Here is a 20069-nt window from a genome sequence, read left to right as displayed (position 1 = left end):
TTCTCACCACTTGCATGATGGATAAGCAATCAGAAATGTTGTTGATTTTTATTAGGGTGAATGCTAGGCGTGAGTATTCAATCTTAATTTGGTACAACCTCATCCTTTCGACCGGACACTGATCCAGATGATAGGCAGACCACAGGAGTCAAGAAGACGTGGATGCAACTGCCTCCCTGCCCACAGCCAGTTGACATTTGTGACCCCCTCAAAGTGAAGTATAGTTGTGTTGGAAGAGTGCATTGTCCACACAGATCTTACAAAGGCTAATAGATGACCATTATGTGTCTGTCACAACTTGAAGGATACAGAACAGACAGTTTTAAATAAACATTTAAGTTGACCTTGTTTTGTTATCTTTACAAAGCACAAGTAGTTGGTATAAATTTATTGTTTGAAATTTTTGGTATGAAAAACTCAAAAACCGAAGTCTTCTCATTAGTTTATTTTTGAAAAAAGAAGGAACATTTTTAGGAGCCTCTGTTTTTTTCCCATTGTTTTAAAAGGAGGGATAAAAACATAATCTTCCATCCCAAAGTTTTGGGTTTTTTCTTTTCTACATTTTGAAAAATACACCTCAGCAGTGAAGCTGTGTGAAGTTGCAGATATCCATTCCAGGATTCCCTGCCATACTTTGTTAACTTTTGCCAAAAATAATGTATGAGGGAGTCTTGAGAGCTTCACTTCACACACTGATTAGAGGAGTCTGGGTAAAACGTATTTATTGTCCATTGTGTGCATTGTGTCCCAGATTAGCACAACACTTTGGAGTTTAATTGATGAATTATTCTAGATCCCTGTGTTCCTGAGAATACTATTTTGGGTTTACTGTACTATTAAAATTATGACTTTTATATTGTGTTTTGTAAACAAAGATGCAAAACGGTTTAACTGAATACTTTGGAGGAACTAAAATTATGGTTTGAAAAACAAATATACATTGAATTGTAGGTAACCATATCTATCCTATCAATTACCGTTGTGACGGCCCACCAAGTGACTTCCTGTTGATGTTACTCCTTGAAGGAGCCTGGGTGGGTCGTCAGAGTAACTGATGGGTGAGAGCTGAGAGGTGGAAGGAGCAAAAGGCATAAAGGGGTGTCTTCCCCAGTCTGTGTTCTCTCTCCCTGGGCAGCTGCCACCTGACATCATGGCCTCTGTATTGGTTTAGTTTGGTTTGTTTCTATATTTGTTTCAACACTCTCACCTGCACTTTCCCTCATGCACACATGCCTTACGCTACTGATACTCACCATACTTACTGTAATCGTTTGAGTTTATTTCTTTGGTTATTTGAATAAATGATGTTGTTTCGGCCTTATCGGTGTGTGTGATTTCTCTGTTATTACAACCTTGAGCCAAGCTGTAACACTGTATATGTATAGGACCATTGATATCATTGAACTAGTGTATTCAAGTTATTATTCCTCTCCCAAATTTCTCCTACTAGTGCAATGCCTGTTCTAAACCTTCCATTTTGCAACAAGTTGTTTTCTTGGCCTGTGGTATAATGCTCCAGTTCCTACTTTCAAATTATCAGTTGTCATTAGTAAGTCACAGGTAAAAAAAAAGTTGCCCAGTCATGTTTCCTTCACTTCATAAAACTATGCTCTTACGCTCTGACCTTACCACTGACCATTCACGCATTCATATTTTCAAGACTTGCTCCTCTGGCTGTCTGATCGGTTGAGAATTGATTTTCGGATTTTACTTTTAAATCTCACCTTGGTCTGGCCACAAACTACGTAACAGAAATGTTGACCCCATATGAGCCAGCTGTTATCCTCCTCCAGAGCAGTTTGCACACAGATCACAATGAACATTTAGGCTAAAAACACTATAAATTAGCTTTTGAGCCAAATTTGAATGCCGGGGCTTACAGACACTTGCATGACACCCATGACACCATAGGGGCAGTGTGTTTTGTGGACTCAAACACTCCATCAGCATAGTGGTGAGTAAATGAGTGAATTTTCATTTTTGCAACTTGCAACTACATGCAACTTTAACCTTCTGACATGTGATACATGTCATAAAAATGACTAAATAATATGATTTGTTTCATATTCAGATATAGTCTAGACATTAAAACTATTGTGAAAGTTGTCAGTATTATGTTGACAACCAACAGTATTTTTGAGTTTGTGAAAAACGGACGAGTTTCGAGAAGCTCTGCTGCATAAAGACTCAAGCTGTACTTCTGACTGTTCAAATCCAAGACTCTTTATAAGATGGACGACACATCTCCAACTCCTACCACTTTCCAGGAGGAAATTGCCCTGGATATGAATGCTGGGGGTTGGCATAGGACAGGACTGTTTAGGGTTAGGGATAGGAATGGTAAGGTAAATGACATATTAATGAGGAAAACTGTCACTTCCCTCCTCCCAAAAACCCATTGCGTTTTTACTGTCCTAAACTGGTAGGCAAGGCTCAGCATGACAATTTTGGTTTCTTCTTAAACTGTGTATGTTTCTATACCTGGTTTGGTGTGCAATTGCCAAAAATGTATTTTCTTGCTTAAAAATATTGGTCAACCTTCATAAAAGTCAGCCATGACACAAAGGATGCAGGCATATTTTGTTCTGTTGCTCACTTTTGGATGAAATAGCCTAAGACTATGTGCAGGGATAAGGGATAAAGCATTTAAACTAAGGAGTTCAAACACCTTTCCTCACTAGGAAAACCCAGCTAACACTAGTGCAGTCCTGAACAACATATTAATGTTATATTGTTCACCTCATCTCTCCACTAATTCTACAAACATCTGTCTGTATGTGAAGTACATACCTCGCAAACCATAAATCTTATTGGCCTAACACTTCCTCACACTTTGTATGTGTCTCCTTAATGGCCCGGGGAAGTGCAGTGTCAAACATGATGTGATTTGAACACGATACGTTCGATATGAATGAAATAGCAGCTGAGATTCATCAATGTAAGTAACACTGTTGATCATTACAACAGTGTGTTCACGTCACCTGGGGTGTGTTAACGACAATGGAAACGAGAACTGATTCTCCAGTTAGGGGTTGTGCGTACTGAGAGGAGCTTCACTGAACTTTGAACAAAGAGGTAAGCAGCTCTTTGAGCAGCAGCGGTGTTGCAGGTTCTGAGTCCCTCAGCCTGTCTTATTCGAAAAGGTTCATTTACAAAACCATTCAGAAAGAAAGCTACAAACACCTTTGAGGTGTTAGGCATTATATTAGACTGTAATAAACTGCCAATTGAGTGTGGATAATGTAAAGGAGCCAGACAGAAGGTACTCACCTGTTTGTTTTTTAATCCAGACAGGGCTATTTCATCATAAGTATTTAATCTACTCAATGTAAAATGCCTATGTACAGTTCATTAACAACGTGAAGCATTTTCTTTATTATATTGTGAAAAAGATGCAGGAACCTTGGGGCGAACATGTAGAAAACATGTCGCATGATAGGATGCAGCTCTTGATTTGCTTGTTGGGTGTACAAACCAGCGTGTCCAAGCTGTACAAATATATCCTGGAGGATGGATAAATTCAGAGGCAGTGAATAAAAAAGGAACTGATGGCAACATGACAACCAACATTTCCCACAAGTCTTTCTTTTTTACAATATAATTTAAACGAGCTTGAGCTGTGTTTCCTGCTCCGTCTTGACTGTCCAGTCAGTCTCCACTCCTGTTGAGCCTGATGCTGTCAGTGTATGAGACTATCATGTCTGTGTGTATGCAGACAAACAGGTGTCTACTGGCCACTCTTCTTCTCCTTCTGGAAGCTGAAGCTGGTCCGGCGGCTCAGTTTCCGCTGCTTCTGAGCAAAGTAATCAGCACGAGAGGTACTGGCCCGCGACTCCAGGATATAGTTCACCTGATAATCAAAAGCACCAAAATTTTTTATTTGCCACACTCAATACATACATAGTATGATATGTATTGATTTTTTGTATTGTTCTTAACATGACAAATTGGCAAACTCTGTATGATTTCATGCATTCCGATCGCATTAATAAAACACAAAGAAAACACAAGACTGACATCTGACAAATTACTTTGTAGAGTTGATGAGTATATATGTTCAATAGCAAGCATCTTTCTGCTGTCTCATGCTTAGACAAAGGTCTAGTTGATATTATACAAGTTTTCAAAACAATAGTCTTGTCAAATGGAGATAGTTGTGCTGTGTTCCATTTAGGGATTGACCGATTATCGGCGCCGATTTTCAGCATTTTGACGCATATCGGCATTAGCCTTTTTTTAAATCCGACGGCCGATAAGAGATCAATTTCAGACCGGGTTGTTTTGGCTCTGAAGCAGCCCCGCCTCTCTGTCTGTGGTCTCTACTCTGTCTCCAGCATTGTCCCACCCACAGCACCATCTGATTGGTTACACACAGAGCCAGGTAACAGCCAATCAGCAGTGAGAGCTGTGCATGCACACTGCTCACGCACACCGCAGAGAGGAGAAACAGTTTTGACGAGAGGAGAAGCTACAGAGAGCAGATATATGTTTCAAAGGTAAGTTAAGGCAGCAAACTCTCCTGAAATTGTAATAAACATCTAGCTCTCTACAACTCACAACTACTAGTAAAGTTACTGTGAGCCCAATAACGTTATATAAACATAATTGTCCTCCAAACGGGCTGCTGAACATATCGATATGAAAATAGTCTGTGATAGTAGACGTATGTGTGTGGGTTAGACATTTAGACACACAGACATTTACAAACTTTATTTTGCAGGCTAAGGACAGACTAGATCCTGATTGTGCTGGATATAACGCGCCATATAGTCACCCTTACTGATTATTGACTTATAACGTATCCTAACCTAACCCATGCAGTGCGCCCACTCGCAAAGCAGCCGCTGATATGTTTTTTTCCACAGTCAAATATTAATTTTCACAATCGAATCTTTTTTAAATATTCGAATATATATTTGAATTTAGAATATTCGTTGACAGCCCTAGTGTGAGAGTGAAAGTGAGAGAGATAACATTTACATAATAAAATAAACTACAGGCTTCCCAAATGCTGCAATAAATTAAGCATGCTGAGTTGAGCATATGTCAGCCTTGGAACTCCCTGCACTTTTTGTTTTTGTTTGAACTGTAAACTTTATTTACATTTGAAAACTTCAGGGAGCTATTTATTTGTTTAAGTTTTCATTTCACTTTATTAGACATGCTGCTGAGCCACTTTTTGTTAGACAATAGACATCTTTGTTTTAAACAAATTTAAGTTTTGGAGTTTGTATTATTCAAAATTTTGACGCCAATATTTTCACTTTTACTGCAAATGAATATCGGCTCCAAATATCAGTTATCGGCCTCCTTGACTACTAATAATCGGTATCGGCCCTGAAAAAACCATATCGGTCTATCACTAGTTCCATTATACCTCGGAGCTCGGAATTACTGACCTGAGTCAGAAGATCCTGTGTGTGATTTAAGTTTTCCCTTAATTTTTTGGGGACAGTGTCTGTTTCTCCTTCCACATTTGTGAAGACTGGTCTCATCATCTATTTACTCAGCTCTGTACATGTCCCTACATAATATTTGATTGAGAAACAAACCAAGACAGACACCCTGGAATACAGACATTCAGTCAGAACTCACCTTTAGCACTATTTCATTGACAGTAGCAGCATCAGACTCAAAATAGAGGGGCTTGTAATCATGGTTGCTGAGATAAGTTAGCTTAAAAATTGCATGAGCTGTAAAACAGAAGAAAAACATTGATGAGACAGACATCAGAAGTCATGAACAAATCACATCTATAACTTCTTCTGTCCATGTCTGCACATCTAAAGTCATGTTAGTTTGTGGGAACTATATGTGTGAAACAATGAGTGTCAGATCTCTGGAAAGATGCAGATAAAAAGGGTAAATGATTTTTGGCAATTAAATGTTATTTCCAGATTTCCAGGGATTACCACAGAATTTAAGGAAAGCACTATAATAAAAAAAATTGAAATATCTTTACATGACAAAAGAATCTTTGAATGTGAAAGTGAATATGTGACTATTACTCATATATTCTATCTGCCTTAATATTATCTAATCTAATATACTTACACTCATATTAAACTGATCAGTATCAATCTTGTGTTCATCCTCTAGTTCTGCTAGCAGAGTACTGGTGTTAATCTATGAGTGCCAACAAAATGTTTTTATTTTATGTAATGTGCTTAAGAACGGTCGATGAAAGGCTTACAACTGCTTGATGTCCCACAACAACCCCAAATCCCAAAGTGTGATAAATGTTTTACAACCCCAGCTACTTGGGAGTAGCATACTTTTTCTCTCAGGTACATTACATCCGGCATTGAAACATTAAGTTCAAAATATCTTAATTGTACAATGGTGAAATTGACACTAGGGGGAGCACTGGCATCATCCCACAGCAGCCACAATACCTGCAGAATATGTTTTATCAGCTCTATGAGTGAAGGCATTGGACACTAATCTCAAAATATAAAAAATCGACCCCATTAACTTCTGGCTGTGTTCGACTGAAAAGAATGTAAACATCTACTATTGTGTGACAACTGGGTAAAGTCCTTATGCTCCACGGTGATAATGTAAGTATGAATTGCTTTATATGTTAAGGTGAATAAAATAAGCCATGGTACACTCACTGGGGCTTCTCTCCTCTACAAGGTCACAGGCACAGAGGTGGTCTGAGTCAATAGAGATGGGTTTCTGCCGAATCCAGAACTTAGTACTGGCCTTCTGATTGGTAACAGGATCAATCTCCACTTTCTCTCCTGAAATGCCTGAAGAAGCAATGGTATGTCAATTCATGAATAAACTAGAATTGCTGCCCTGTGGTTGTATGCCTCCGCACACCAATGCAGTTTCAGTCAATATAATTAAAACATAATTTTTCTAAACGCACATGAGGTCACTGTGACCTTTGACCACTGAAATCAAATAAAGTTCAAATGACAACTGGCAAACACTGTGAAGAAATGACGTGAAGGCAGACTTGAGATATCATGGGTCAAAAGCGGGGGGCCACCATGACCTTGACCTACCACCATCCAAATCTAATCAGCTAATCCCTGAATCTTACCCTGAATGTTTGTCACACTCATCAATTGGCACGATTGCTCAAAGATTTCCAAGCAGTAAGCAGCTAAGCATGACTGACAGATAAAAATGAAGACCTGGCTTATTATAATATCAAGGCTAACTAGCAATCAACAGTTTGAATCAAAGTTCTAAGTTAATTTACTAACCAGCTGCAGCTAGAACATGCTCATTACAACCAGCATTTGATAGTTGTTGAAACTGTGTATGCTACTTTTGTCATTTGTCTGGAATCAAGGGCCAATTGTTTCAAAAATTACCAAGAGTTTTTCCAATAAACATTATCCTGAATAACTTTAAGAAAACAAAGAAAAATGATTACATCTAAATTGTACAGCTTAAGTAAGCAAGCAGTGTGTACCTAGCTGGACATCTGTGGTGAAGCGTAGCTTGTGGATCATACTGATCTTGAAGGACTTGTAGTGGTGACTGCTTAACATGTCTTGGACTGTGGTGATGTCAACAGGAGGGTCTTCCTCTGAACTCTCCTCTCCCCTAGAGCCTAGAGACAAAAGATGAGCAAACAAAAATTCTGGGATCAAGCCTCAGACACAAAAAATTACTCTTTCCAAAATACAGATACAGACAGAAATTCTGGGTTTAAGCCCAAATCAGACAGAAAATTACTCTCTTTCTCTTAAGTTGGTGCTGTAATACTAAAGTTAACAGGGATATCCTCTGAAAACCGTTGTTCCACTCAGGTTGATCATTGTGTTGATAGCACTGCACTAGACACTAGACTCCTCTAAAAAAGAAGTTTATAATACATGGGGTGAATTCGATTAATCTGAAATTCTGACTTCCATGACTTATTTCAATGTCTGTTTTACACATTAAATCAACATATTATACCTTTCTGTAATCCATAAAATGTTTTCTAACCACACCAGAAGAAAAAACTGAGATATCATACTCAGAAGAGACATGACACAGCTAGTGGTGTTCTTTGTGCTATAAAAGAAAATGCTACCTGAATTTGATAATGTGGGACAGGTCACTATATAATCTGGCACTGGTATAAGGCTTTAACAAAAAAATCACATTGCTGTACTCATGTCAAGCTCAATATTACCAATTAAAAAAAAAAAAAAGAATGCACAAGGGACATTCACGATCTTGTCTTATATTCTAAAACAAAAAAGCTACTCTTCCCAACCTCATCTACAAAGCCCTTGATGATACTAACATAGCTTAAATAGTTCATACTACCATATCACCCCACTAGAGCACAGCACTCCCAGAATTCAGGGTGACTTGCCATCCCTTAAGTCTCAAAAAGTAGAGTAGGAGCTAGAGCTATAAGCTATCTCCTCTGCTGTGGAATCATCTCCCAGTTTCTGTTTGAGGGGACCCTTCCTTTTTGATAAAGCTTATAATTGGACCTCTTTTAGGTCGTCCTTGGAACAGCTTGTAGGCATGCTGCTATAGGCTTAGATTGTTGGAGGACACATGGAGATTATTTGTCCTCTTCTCCCTCTTTATCACATTAATGTCTCATCATTTTTCTGACTTGACTTCTTTCCAGGAGTCCCTGTGCTTTATCATTGCAGATCTGAAACTGTGGCAGTGAAGAAACTGATCTAACATGACTTCAGAGTGATTCATTCTCGATATCCAAGTAAAGTCCAAACTCTCCTAAGGAGGTAAGATCACTATTGAAACAATTACGTCTACAACCATTGTTTATTGAAGTGAAGCTGGTGAAGTGTGACCAGCTGTAGTTCATCACTGAGAAGATAAGGCAGTTGGGTTAGTGGAACCCAACTGACCTACTGGGGACTACGTACTGTTTTCTCGGACCAGGCAAAACTCCAGGGTGCTTTGACTTTCCAGTGTCAAGTCCAGGTCTACTGCGACATTTGGCTCTGTCTGCTTCTCTAGGCGATACATGGGCCCTGTTGGAGAATGATGGAATAAGAAAACAGTAACAGAACTCAGCTTTTTTTATTCAATGTTTTTGTTGTGTTCATATGGACCTTTTTCCAGTGCTATCAGTAATAATAAAGTTGCACCCTTGTACTTAGGCTAAATGGTTAGTTAGTTTCCAACCTGTCTGACTGACTGTTGACCAGCCAAGACTCTTTTTAAGTGAGCTCACTAAGTTATGAGAACTTTGTATTCACCAAAGTAACTAATAGGAATGTTAATGACCAAAACAGAATGACAGTATGAAAATAAAACCTAAATTTAGAAATTTCAAACCTTCAAAACTGTGTGATAACACTACTAATTTGCTTTTTTTGAAGCAAATTGTACACAAGAAATGTAATATTCATTAGATTAATCATCACATTACTACAGAGCCTGGAACATTTGATTGGCATTAAAGGAACCACCCTTATCTGGTTTAAAGGTTAAGTGTGTAGCGCATCTAATATTCAAGTTGCATATTGTAACAAACTGAATACCTCACATCATCCCCTCCCTTTTCAAAGTGTGCCAGAGAACTACAGTGTACTTCCTGCTACACATGTCAACAATTGCAATTTACAGAAGTTGATCATTTACATGAGGAGAAGTTGTTTCTGCTTTGTACTAATGTTAGGTAGCTGCTTAAATATCGGGTACATTGTGTTTTTTATCAAAAACATAAGCCCTCATATCTGTAAAGGGTGAGGGTTGGGTGGTTTATGTTTCCATCTGGCAGCAAATGCAACTTCAGTTTGGTATCTCACAGACTAACTTCTTTATTATTATTTGTGGTCCACAGTGTACATGCTTGTGCCTAAATGCAAAGTACCAGTGTACAAAAGGAGAAAGAACAAACTAACTGAATACATATATTGACTCAATCAATGAAAAAGACCCCACATTACCACATTTATCTGTTCTGGCTTTAGCTTTAAGGTTACATTCAAAGAGAGCAGGAAATTGTATGCATAATTACCGGAGCCTTTCTGTGAGCCTTTCCTCTTCTTGAGTGCTTTCTGGAGAATTTCCTTCATAGTAACCTTCATACTGTCCACAGGGATCAGAGAAAAACCATGGGCAGCATTTCTAAAAATGGAAATAGCAGAAAAGGTTTTGGGTGTTTTTGTTGTGGATGGGCATTTCAACCTAAAAAAATTAGAGATCAATATATAAAATATATATCAACTATTCAACCATTATACAATCAACAAATAAAATTCAGACTCAAGAATCATTTCCTGTCAAAACATCACACTTTTAGGCTGTTCTGTCATAGACATTAATAAAACTTGTCATCAAAACATCCACAACTTGGTCTATGAATTGTTGCTGAGATATCATTACTTATCTGAAATAACATGCAAATTTGCATGCAAAGTTACATTGTGGTTGCATATGATAGCTAGAATGGCAATCTAAATGTTCTCTGATATCCTCACGCATGGATCACAGAGGACATTTAGGATAGAAACTAGGTGTAAACACCAAATTTGAATGCCGGGGCTTACTTACACTTGGATGACACCACAGGAGCAGTATGTTTTTTCAGTTTTTTTTTTTTTTTTACATTTCAAGAGTGGGTCACCATTTATTTCAATTGTATTACATTTGGCTGCATCGCTGAATTACCCCTGAAACTCCAAAAGTGTTTAAGGGACTCAAACACTTCAACCTCCCCTCCATCAGCATAGTGGTGCATAGATAGAGTGAATTTTAATTTTTGGGTGAAGTGTCCCTTTAACATGTGCCTGATCATGCAGTTCAAGTTATGCAATGCCAGTAATGATATCTCAGCAATGACTCAAAAACCAAAGTTGAAACTTTCTGGATGTGTACAGGTTTTTTTTTTTGCAATTCAACTTTAACAGTTTTTTTCACCCATAATTCTTTATTTTCGTATAGGGGAAAGCATAGTGTTTAAAATAAAGGTTGAATATAGAGCAGGAAAATAGCTTCAATACAACGTGACAACCAGTCTCCTTCCAAAAAAGCTCAAAATTTGTTCGCCCAAATCTCCCTTAACTGCTATCGGAGAAACCAGAGCTTTTGGTTGCATGGGGTTCCTATTTCACTAAATGAGTGTGATGATTCAACATTAAATAACCCTGAACTGTTGTACTCCTTACATTCTGACAAACAGCGACTGTCTGGATATGAGACCAGGAGAGGAGTATTTCTCCACCAAGGCCAACGTGCTGAAACCAAACTTGTGGATTGGCTCATTGGAGTCAAGTGGAGGGAAGTCAGTGTCCACCTCACCATCATCCTCTGCAATGTGGAGACAGTATGCATTCACATTCTCACTGTGGAGAGATGTGACAAACAAGTGCAGAGTGTGACAGAAGTGTTACATAGAATACATTTAATGAAACTGCTGTTAACATGTTTTCCCTCACTTGAGTTTGGGTTCTCGTCCCTCGCTTGTGTACTGCCAACAGATGAGCCCGATGAGGTCATGGACACGGGCATTTGCGATGGTCACCACTGTCATTGGATGTACTTTCTCTTGAGCCATCTGCATTGAAAGGTAGACGTCGATTTTCTTTGTGGCTGTTGTGCCAATATGGCCCTAAAACATGAAGTGATGAAAGACAATCATGAAGAGAACTGGAAATACCTAGAAATGCCTATGACAACAAAGGCAGAAGTTCAGTCTACAGAAATATTTTTCCAAGACTTATGTGAGGTTACCAAGAGTTCACCTTTGACCCCTGCAATCTTATAATTTCTAAAATTCAATAATTTATCTTGGAATCCAAGTGACAACTAGTCATAATTAATTCCTAAAAGGCAGACTTGAGATGTCATCTTCAAACAGCCAAAAACGCATTTTGAGGCCACTATGACCTTGACAACCCAAAACTAAATCAGTTAATCCATGAGTCTAAGGCCCTGTTCAGACCCAGAATAACATGCATTCTGGAATATCTAATCAAAAGAGGAAAGTGTTACTGTTACTGTCCACTTGTGATCATATCTCTCCTCTCTACGCAAATGATCACAACTGTCAATATTGTTCACAAAGACAAAATCGAGTAGTTTTAACCCAGTGTGAGTTTACATGTGACGTGTCCGACAACGTCTGTGTGTGTGCTTTGCATGTGTTTTTGAGTGTTTGTGATCAAATGCAGGAGAGAAGTAGAGCAAGCCAGTCAGAAAAGGGGTTAATGAATTGATGATTTGCATAGATCTACAATGAAGAAAATATTATGTGTTGGTCAATGTTAATATTGTGGCCACAAACATATCATATCATGGTCTCAGAGAAGCGCAAAAATTGTGGTGGGTCAGAGGACATCAACTGATTAAGTGGTCCTTCATATTTGGCCCAGGATGGATTGAGTTCAGATAGTGAACAGAATGTGACCACACAAGTCTCCACACTACACAACACCAACTCCAAAGAAAAAGGGGAGGAGAGGAGAGATGGGTGGAAAAGAGGGGAGAGAAGAGAGAGTGATAGTGGGAAGGGGAGGGGGGGATCTAGGGGAAAGTTTTTTGAAATGATTCTCTTGAGGCATTCTAAAGATATTGTGTGAGGTCATACTGACCTTGACCAGTGACATCCAAATTCTAATTAGTTTATCAATGAGTAAAAGTGAACTTTTGTACCAAATTTGAAGAAATTTCCTCAAGTCATTCTTGAGGCACAGTGTTGTATAAATGTAGTATAATTCACCTTGCCATCAAATTTGGAGTATTCGTTGAAGGGGTTGTTGAGCTGCTGGGGACACTGCTCCAATCGCAGTGAAAGGGTGGATTTAGTACCTGTTAACCGCGGCCTGTCTTTGAAGTCACGTTTTTCAAACACAGACCCCAGATCCTCCACTGGACAAAAAGCATAAAAGGAAAAAAACATAATGTTGCAAAACCTTGATTTCATCAAAACCTGGGAGAATAATGGAGAAAGTGCAGCATACATGTATTTCATTCCACAAGCAGTTGTGACTACTGTCAGCTGTAGTTTTTCAGTTTTGCTACAAGCATGCATATAATAATTCCAGTTCATCATCTCAGAACACATTTTTCCATTGGCCCCTTTAGCAGGTTCCAATCCCTAGGTTCTGGACCACTGACATTTGGTACTGATCAAGCAGTTTAATTTGGTTTCAGTAAGTATTTCACATAATTACAGTGCTGTGATATTATTTTTAGTAGTATTTGACCCATTCCTGCTTTCTTCTATTTTTAGATTTATGTTAGATTGATTGAATGTTAATATAAAAGCTGCATTTTGTGTTTACTTATAATTTCTTTATCTTTTATTAAAATGAGTTGGATGCTCTGAAACATTTAAATATTTAAAAAAAAAAAGCAAAAATAGAAATCAGGGGCAGGACACTTTTCTATATAACTGTATTTATATTTAGTACATGCCACTTACAAATTCACTACGCAAAGAAACATCAGTAAGTGCAAAGTAACAGGTTGTGTTTTACTACAAAATTGTCATGAATGCAGCTTTGACATTTTCTAATCCTAATATGTACTTAAACATTTTACAAAATCCTACCTGACTGGGATGATGATCTCTCTTTCCACTGAATGGTTTTACATTTGATTTGGTTCTGCCGTTCTTTCCTTAGCCTTTCAAGTTTTTGGGCTGAAAAGAAAGAACAACTTTAACCTTTCTGTTATATAAAAACAAGTCAATGTTGCCACACACCTATGGAAAAATAGAGAACAACACAATAAACATATTAGCGATCTGTACATTTTGGTTTAATGTCTTTTCTTATACTGGGATCCTGAGAGCAATACCAGAGGAAAAGGTAGTTTTCTAAACATTGCCGTGTGAAGTGTGATACTTTCACTGACATGAGCCATGCTATAAAAACAGTCTCACACAAATACTGTGTGACACAAAAAGAGGAACAGCAAATAAAGCTTATATACTTTGTTATACTTCTGTTCATCCCTCTTATCTTACCAGCAGCCCCCGGTCTCTCACGGCTATCTTGCTGAAGTCCTGATGAGACAGCCACCACAGGTCAGTCTGAAAGTCTCAGAGGATTGTCGCTTTCTAACCACAACACATAACCACTACCAGCACTCCACCAAACTGAATACAAAAGTCAAGAGAGCCAAAAGGAGAGTTGTGTCTACCTTTGGACTCCCTCTATCACCAAACCCACATTTACCTTCCAGATAAAACAGCTGAATGTAGCTTCACACGGATGATTGAAACTCACTATACAACAGATAACACACCCATGTCCCAACATAAACACAGAACATTATATTCATTTGATGACTCCTTTAACGATTTATTGCTGATTAGAACACCAAAACTTGATAAGCCAGTGCCACTGAAAATTAAAAGAACTCAATACTGTTATTAAGTTATAGAGAAATGAGAACTGAAGTAGATATGTCATGTTTTTGTACTGGAGAAAAGTGACTTCAATGTCAGTGAAATAATTATATATTGTTTATGTGGTTGTCAAAAAGGCAACCACACCCCTTTGGTGTTCTTGTGTAAAACTGCCTAGATGATTATGACTGCTGCTGCCACATCAAAACCGCTAAACTGAAAGTAGATGTAAGGAGTGGTAAAAACTGATCATCATAAGACACTAACCAATAAAACCAGTGCCAAAACTGTCACAGCCGAACCCAAATCATAAAGTCTAGAGGGAAACACATAAAATGAGATGGACAGATCAAACTAGAAAGACATATGCTACAACTGTGCTGCATACAGTCTTAGTCTTTCATTTCACCTTAGATGGTAGTTGATACCAGGTCTTAACTGGGCAAATAAGTTAAGTGAACTTCAGTGGTTGTGAATCCAGTCGAACACCCACATCTGAGCTGGCATTAAAATCCATCCTTAGAGGTCTGAGCACAAGTGCAGCTGAGTTCGACTGTTCACACCTGGCATAAAAATGCATCTTAAATTTGTCTCCTGTGACCACTGATTGGATGTCACGTGATTGGGTATGGTTTTGTGTCTCCACCTTACTATAACTGCTTCCAGACATGCACTGAATACAGCAGATCCTCTGTATTTTCTCCAGAGGAGGTGCATCTGTGAATGCAAATGTCCAAGTGAGATGCTCTGCAGTTTCTGCTCACTTTCTATGCCTGGTCCCCTAGAATAATGACTGTAGAAATCCAAGAGAAGTTCACAGCAGGGGATCCCCGCAGGATTCTCAGTGGTATAAGGCAGACATCATGTTATGGCAACACCTCCAGATTCCAACTGGGTACCTTTTTTAAGTTTAATTTCGGTGGTCTCTCTACAATATTTTTACATCCATCTCTACTGTCAAACTTATGTCCCAAAAAAGAAAACACAGAAGGCACCAAGAAGTTTGAGTTCCATGTCCGGGAGTATGTATCTTCAGCTTTTCACTCAATGGCACAACGATAAAATAACAAGCTGACATTGACTGCTTGATTCACAAAGTATACTGCCATACAAGAAATACATGAATCATTATGAACGGCACTGAGAATTCACACAATGACCTGCAATGTAACCCCATACCCTTTACCTGCGCAACAACAAATTTCAATTGCACACACAATTTGACACAAGCATCAGTAAGCCACAAGCCCAGATTAGACACACAAACCCTCTCCAAACAACAACAGAACAGGCTTTGAAGCTGCTCCTTTTATAAAGACAGAAGGGAACTGTGCTTGACAGAAAGCCTGCGCAACCGAGCAGCAAGAGCCTGGAGATGGGCTTACCTGTGTTAGAACGCCGACGGATACCAAAGTCCCAGCTGGAGGTGATGTCCATGGACTGGGAAAGGTCACAAGCATGATTATCTGTCACACTGCTTCCCTCCTCACTTAGGGAGCCTGACCCACAGCTGCTGCTGCCAGGTACCAGAGCCAGCTGGCACTTCTCCAGATCCACATCCTGGTCTATTAGTACCATCTCACACATTCCTGTATCATCACTGGTAACATGGGACTGTCTGATGTGGGCCAGAATAATGGCTGGATTGTCCAAGAAAGCCATTTCCTTTGCTTTAAGTGTGGCTAATAGCTTTCTGTGTTTTCTCTTTGTCTCCCTGTCTTGTCTGTATGCCAGAAGATCACTTTAACTCCCTCTCAGTCTCTCTTGGAGGGTGTTAAAGCAGTGGCTGATGACAAGTGGAGGGATGTCATCTTTTCCATCTCCTTCTCCTGATTATTCGCTGTGCTCTAAAGAAGGAAAGGTTCCAGTGCCTGTTTGGAGCAAGTTAAAAGTTATTCCATGGCTGAAGCTTGAGAAATAGAACCAAACTGGTTTACAAAGTAAGTGCATTTACAATTCCCACTTTATTGTTGTAATATGTTATTAAAAAGTTATTTAAGGTAGTAAAGAACAGAAGTAAAGTAGAGCCTGACGACCCAGTCCTACAGTCTGAATATATACTACAGGCCTGTTATGTATTCTAACATGTTTTAGTGAGATGTGATAAGTAGAACATTCCTCCATATGACTGCATTATACACCATCTGCCATTCAACAATTTGCATCAACATAGTAGATAATGTCACTAGCCAGGGCCATACAGGTTAATGTGGACAAGCATCTCTGAACAAATGATGTTAGTGTTGACACAATATTGAAATATTGTCAAAGACTGCTTGGGTTCAACACTAAACAAAGTACCTCATTTCAAAATGCAGTTGTTTCACTGTCCTGTATATTTACACTGTGAACAAAGGGTTGTTGATCGTTACCACAAAGTGATAAGACGCGTGAGCAAGGACAAACCAAGTCCAGTACGTGGTCACTGAGGGACCACAGTCAGCGTTTCAAATGCAGGAAGCTAGCACACTTCAACGACATGACCTCTTCTAACGTTAGCAAACAAACACCAGATGACCAACAATATATTGTTGCAATCAGTATTTTCAATGTGTGCGTGGCGTTATTAAATATTTAAAAGGTGATCTCAAGAAAAAAGCTTCTCCATATGCAACTAATGCTAAGCTGCAGTGTGATGACAAGTTTGCGTAGTCACATGAGACAAAACATACATACTAACAGTGTCCTGATCAGCGGTAATAAAGAAAGAAGTGGCTGATATTTATCACGGGTGTCTTTGATATCGTTACCCAAGTTAAGTCGTGATTGTTCCCACTAGCTAGTTTGACGTAGGCTGTGGAAGCTATTGTGTTTCCTAGCTTTACTAAAACTAACAAAAATGCAGTCAAAAAAGGTTCTGTACTCAAACCAAATCGCCATTCACACGATTAATATGGCAACATAGATATATAAGTGGTATTCACACTGCAAAAGCACTAATCCACGAAATACGATGGAAACTGCATCGATTGTTCTAGTTAGCTTGTAAGCTTGTTCAGGCTAAAATCACTGACGCTGTCTCTAGTTAGCTGTGCTGTAGTAGTGAACTACTACCAAACCTGACAGAGCACTTAGTACATGACGGCGTCTCACCTTTAAAAGGTCCACCCGAAGAAACGTTGACAGAGCCCCATTTTACCCAAACTCCCAATTATATACTCTTTCTTTTTTTTTCTCTTCTTCCGCCTCCACTTCTTCTTCTTCTTCTTAGATTTGACGGACTAGACGCTGCAAGGGCGTATTGCTGCCATCTGCTGTTTGTTATCTGTGCTCCTTTTGACCGTCATTCATGTGATTGTCCAATACTGTGTAGATGGTCCTTCAGTTTCTTCAAAACTGAGCTTTAAACTAAAATCCTTAGAGCTGAATATTTCTGCTATTTGAAGTTTCTTCTTCTTCTGGAGAGAGTGTCTAACAACACTAACCAATTGCTCTTTAAAAAACAACAGCTGGACTCTTTTCTCCAGGAGAAAGCTCAAGATACTGTGTTTATCCAAGGTTGCCGAACTAGCTTAAAAAAGCATTACCGCCACCAACACATCATCTTCTGGTCTTTCCTCCACTCATCACCAGATTATACAGTCCAACTATGTGCTAATATCGACCAGTATTGGCTCGAGTTTTACATCTGTCCTTGTGATCCATCAACCTGTTTCTCTGCCTGAGTCAAGTAACTAACCAGTCAGCCGTTGGTTTGCCTGCATGTCCGCCCCTGAATCCTACCAACTACGTCCACAACTGAGATCTTAACAGTCACTGTAAAACTGACCTTAAAGAGTTACCCTGATTAAGTTTTTAAAGCTGGTCCACTTGATCTCCATAATCTCATCTCAAATTTTCCTTTTTGTAAAACAAACTTTTTAAAATCAACACAGAAAATCTAAATCCCCACTTAACTGCCCATGTTTTTCCTTTGTTTATTCTTTTTTCTATTATGTATTCAATACTATTCCTTCCCCTTTCTTCAAATGACCCCATCATCAGCAAATAAAGTCACACTAATAGACTTATATACAAAAGTTATTTATTAGGACTGAACTGGACTGATAATACTCCCTTGCAGAATAAAACTTTCCACAACATAATTTGAGCTATACCTTTTTCCTATACTATACATACTGATATTACCCTCAGTTGAAAAGGTTAAAAAGTGTTTTTATCTACCATCCCTTTCTTTCCCACTTAGCTTGGTTTAACTTCTGTTTTCATTTCTTTACTGGGTAATAGACGCAATGACGATTTACGTTTTTTTGCACAAAAAGCATGAATTTAACAAAATAACATTATAGCAAAATTCAATTAGTCATTATCTAAATTTACTTAAATTCAGTGATAAGTTGTTAGTGTCAAACAATTAATTTATAACTTTCAGCTCTCTTTCTACTATATGTAAAAGTCGTACCAAATGCTTTCCTAAACAGTTTATATTAGTATAATCGGCAAACAGAACAAATTTTAGCAATTGAGACACATTGCAAATCTCAGTACTACAGTATAAACAGTTTGGGTTCCAAAATAAAACCTTGTGGCACACCACAAGAGACCTTCAGTTAATTAAAATCAACACTGTTTAAGTGTACATTGATATCTGTCTTCAAGATAACTCTTCAACCATGACAGTGCTATTACTCTGATGCCATATTGTTCCAATTTCAATGGTCAATGGTGTTGAGCTTTTTTAAATGTACAAACACCCCCACAGTATATTCCTTATTGTAAATGTACAAACACCCAATAAGGTATTGTATCTTGCAACATATTTTAAAAAAAAGTTGGGACAGTGCAGCATTTACCACTTTGAAATGTTGACATTCCTTTTCACAACACTTAACATTTAGGGACTCAAGGTACACCGGGTGATGAAGCGTTTCAGGTGTCATTTTGTCCCATTCTTCCTGCAAACAGTACGGGGTCTCTGTTGTTGCATTTTGCATTTCAAAATGCGCCACACATTCTCTATTGTGGCCAAGTCTGGACTGTACGCAGGCCAGTCCAGCACCCCCACCCTCTTCTTCAGCAGCCATGCCTTTGTAATGTGTGCAGAATGTGGTTTTGCGTTGTCTTGTTGAAATATGCTTGGATGTCTTTGGAAAAGATGTCGTCTTGAAGGCAACATATGCTGCTCCAAAATCTCAATGTACTTTTTAGCAGTAATGGTGCTATCACAGAATCGTAAGTTACCTTTGCTAAGGGCACTGGCACAACAGTGTCCATTTCCTTCAAAGAAGACCTGAAATACTGACTACTCTGACCAAAATACACGTTCCCACTGTGTTATGGTTTATCCCAGATGCCTTTGAGCCCAGAGAAGTTGGCAGTGCTTCTGGACACGGTTAACATAAGGCTTCCTTTTGGCATGGTAAAGTTTTAACTGGCATTTGTGTATGAAACTACATATTGTAGTGCTTGACAAACGTTTGCCAAAGTAATCCTGAGCCCATGTGGTTATATCGCTTATGGATGAATGATGGTTCTTGATGCATTGGAGAATACAATTAGTCAGCTTAGGGTTGCTCTTTGCACACTGAAATTCCTCCAGATTCCTTGATACTTTTAATAATGTTTTGCACAGTAGATAATTAAATATCCCAATCCCTTCCTATATTTATTTGAGGAAGACTGTTTTTAAACATTTCAATAATTTTCTCAAACATTTGTTGGCAAACTGGCAATCCTCAGCCCATCTTTGCTCCTAAAGGACTATGCTAAATCATGATAACAATCACCTGTTGACATCACCTATTTCAAATCACTTCATCTTTTAATCATTCTA

The 20069-nt window shown here is 38.6% G+C and overlaps 1 protein-coding gene across 2 annotated transcripts; it reads right to left on the bottom strand.

The window, feature by feature from the left end:
* Nucleotides 1-3297: 3297 nt before the first annotated feature.
* Nucleotides 3298-17534, bottom strand: mapkap1 (MAPK associated protein 1). Of its 2 annotated transcripts, XM_069513549.1 has the most exons (13): nucleotides 17390-17528; nucleotides 15682-16167; nucleotides 13913-13951; nucleotides 13496-13585; nucleotides 12662-12810; nucleotides 11379-11551; nucleotides 11109-11285; nucleotides 9959-10068; nucleotides 8859-8966; nucleotides 7433-7573; nucleotides 6618-6755; nucleotides 5596-5693; nucleotides 3298-3850 (listed from the first exon to the last, which is right to left on the bottom strand). In XM_069513549.1, exons 2-13 carry the CDS (start codon nucleotides 15956-15958, stop codon nucleotides 3728-3730), a joined length of 1623 nt encoding a protein of 540 aa, XP_069369650.1. In that variant the 5' UTR covers nucleotides 15959-16167; nucleotides 17390-17528; the 3' UTR covers nucleotides 3298-3727. The 2 variants fall into 2 exon arrangements, with proteins under 2 accessions (XP_069369650.1, XP_019937469.1); XM_020081910.2 differs by lacking the exon at nucleotides 13913-13951 and having other exon boundaries at nucleotides 17390-17534.
* Nucleotides 17535-20069: the final 2535 nt, after the last annotated feature.

The sequence above is a fragment of the Paralichthys olivaceus genome, chromosome 18 (assembly GCF_024713975.1).
Source record: "Paralichthys olivaceus isolate ysfri-2021 chromosome 18, ASM2471397v2, whole genome shotgun sequence".
Lineage (NCBI taxonomy): Eukaryota > Metazoa > Chordata > Actinopteri > Pleuronectiformes > Paralichthyidae > Paralichthys > Paralichthys olivaceus.
This window is presented reverse-complemented; position numbering and strand designations above follow the sequence as displayed.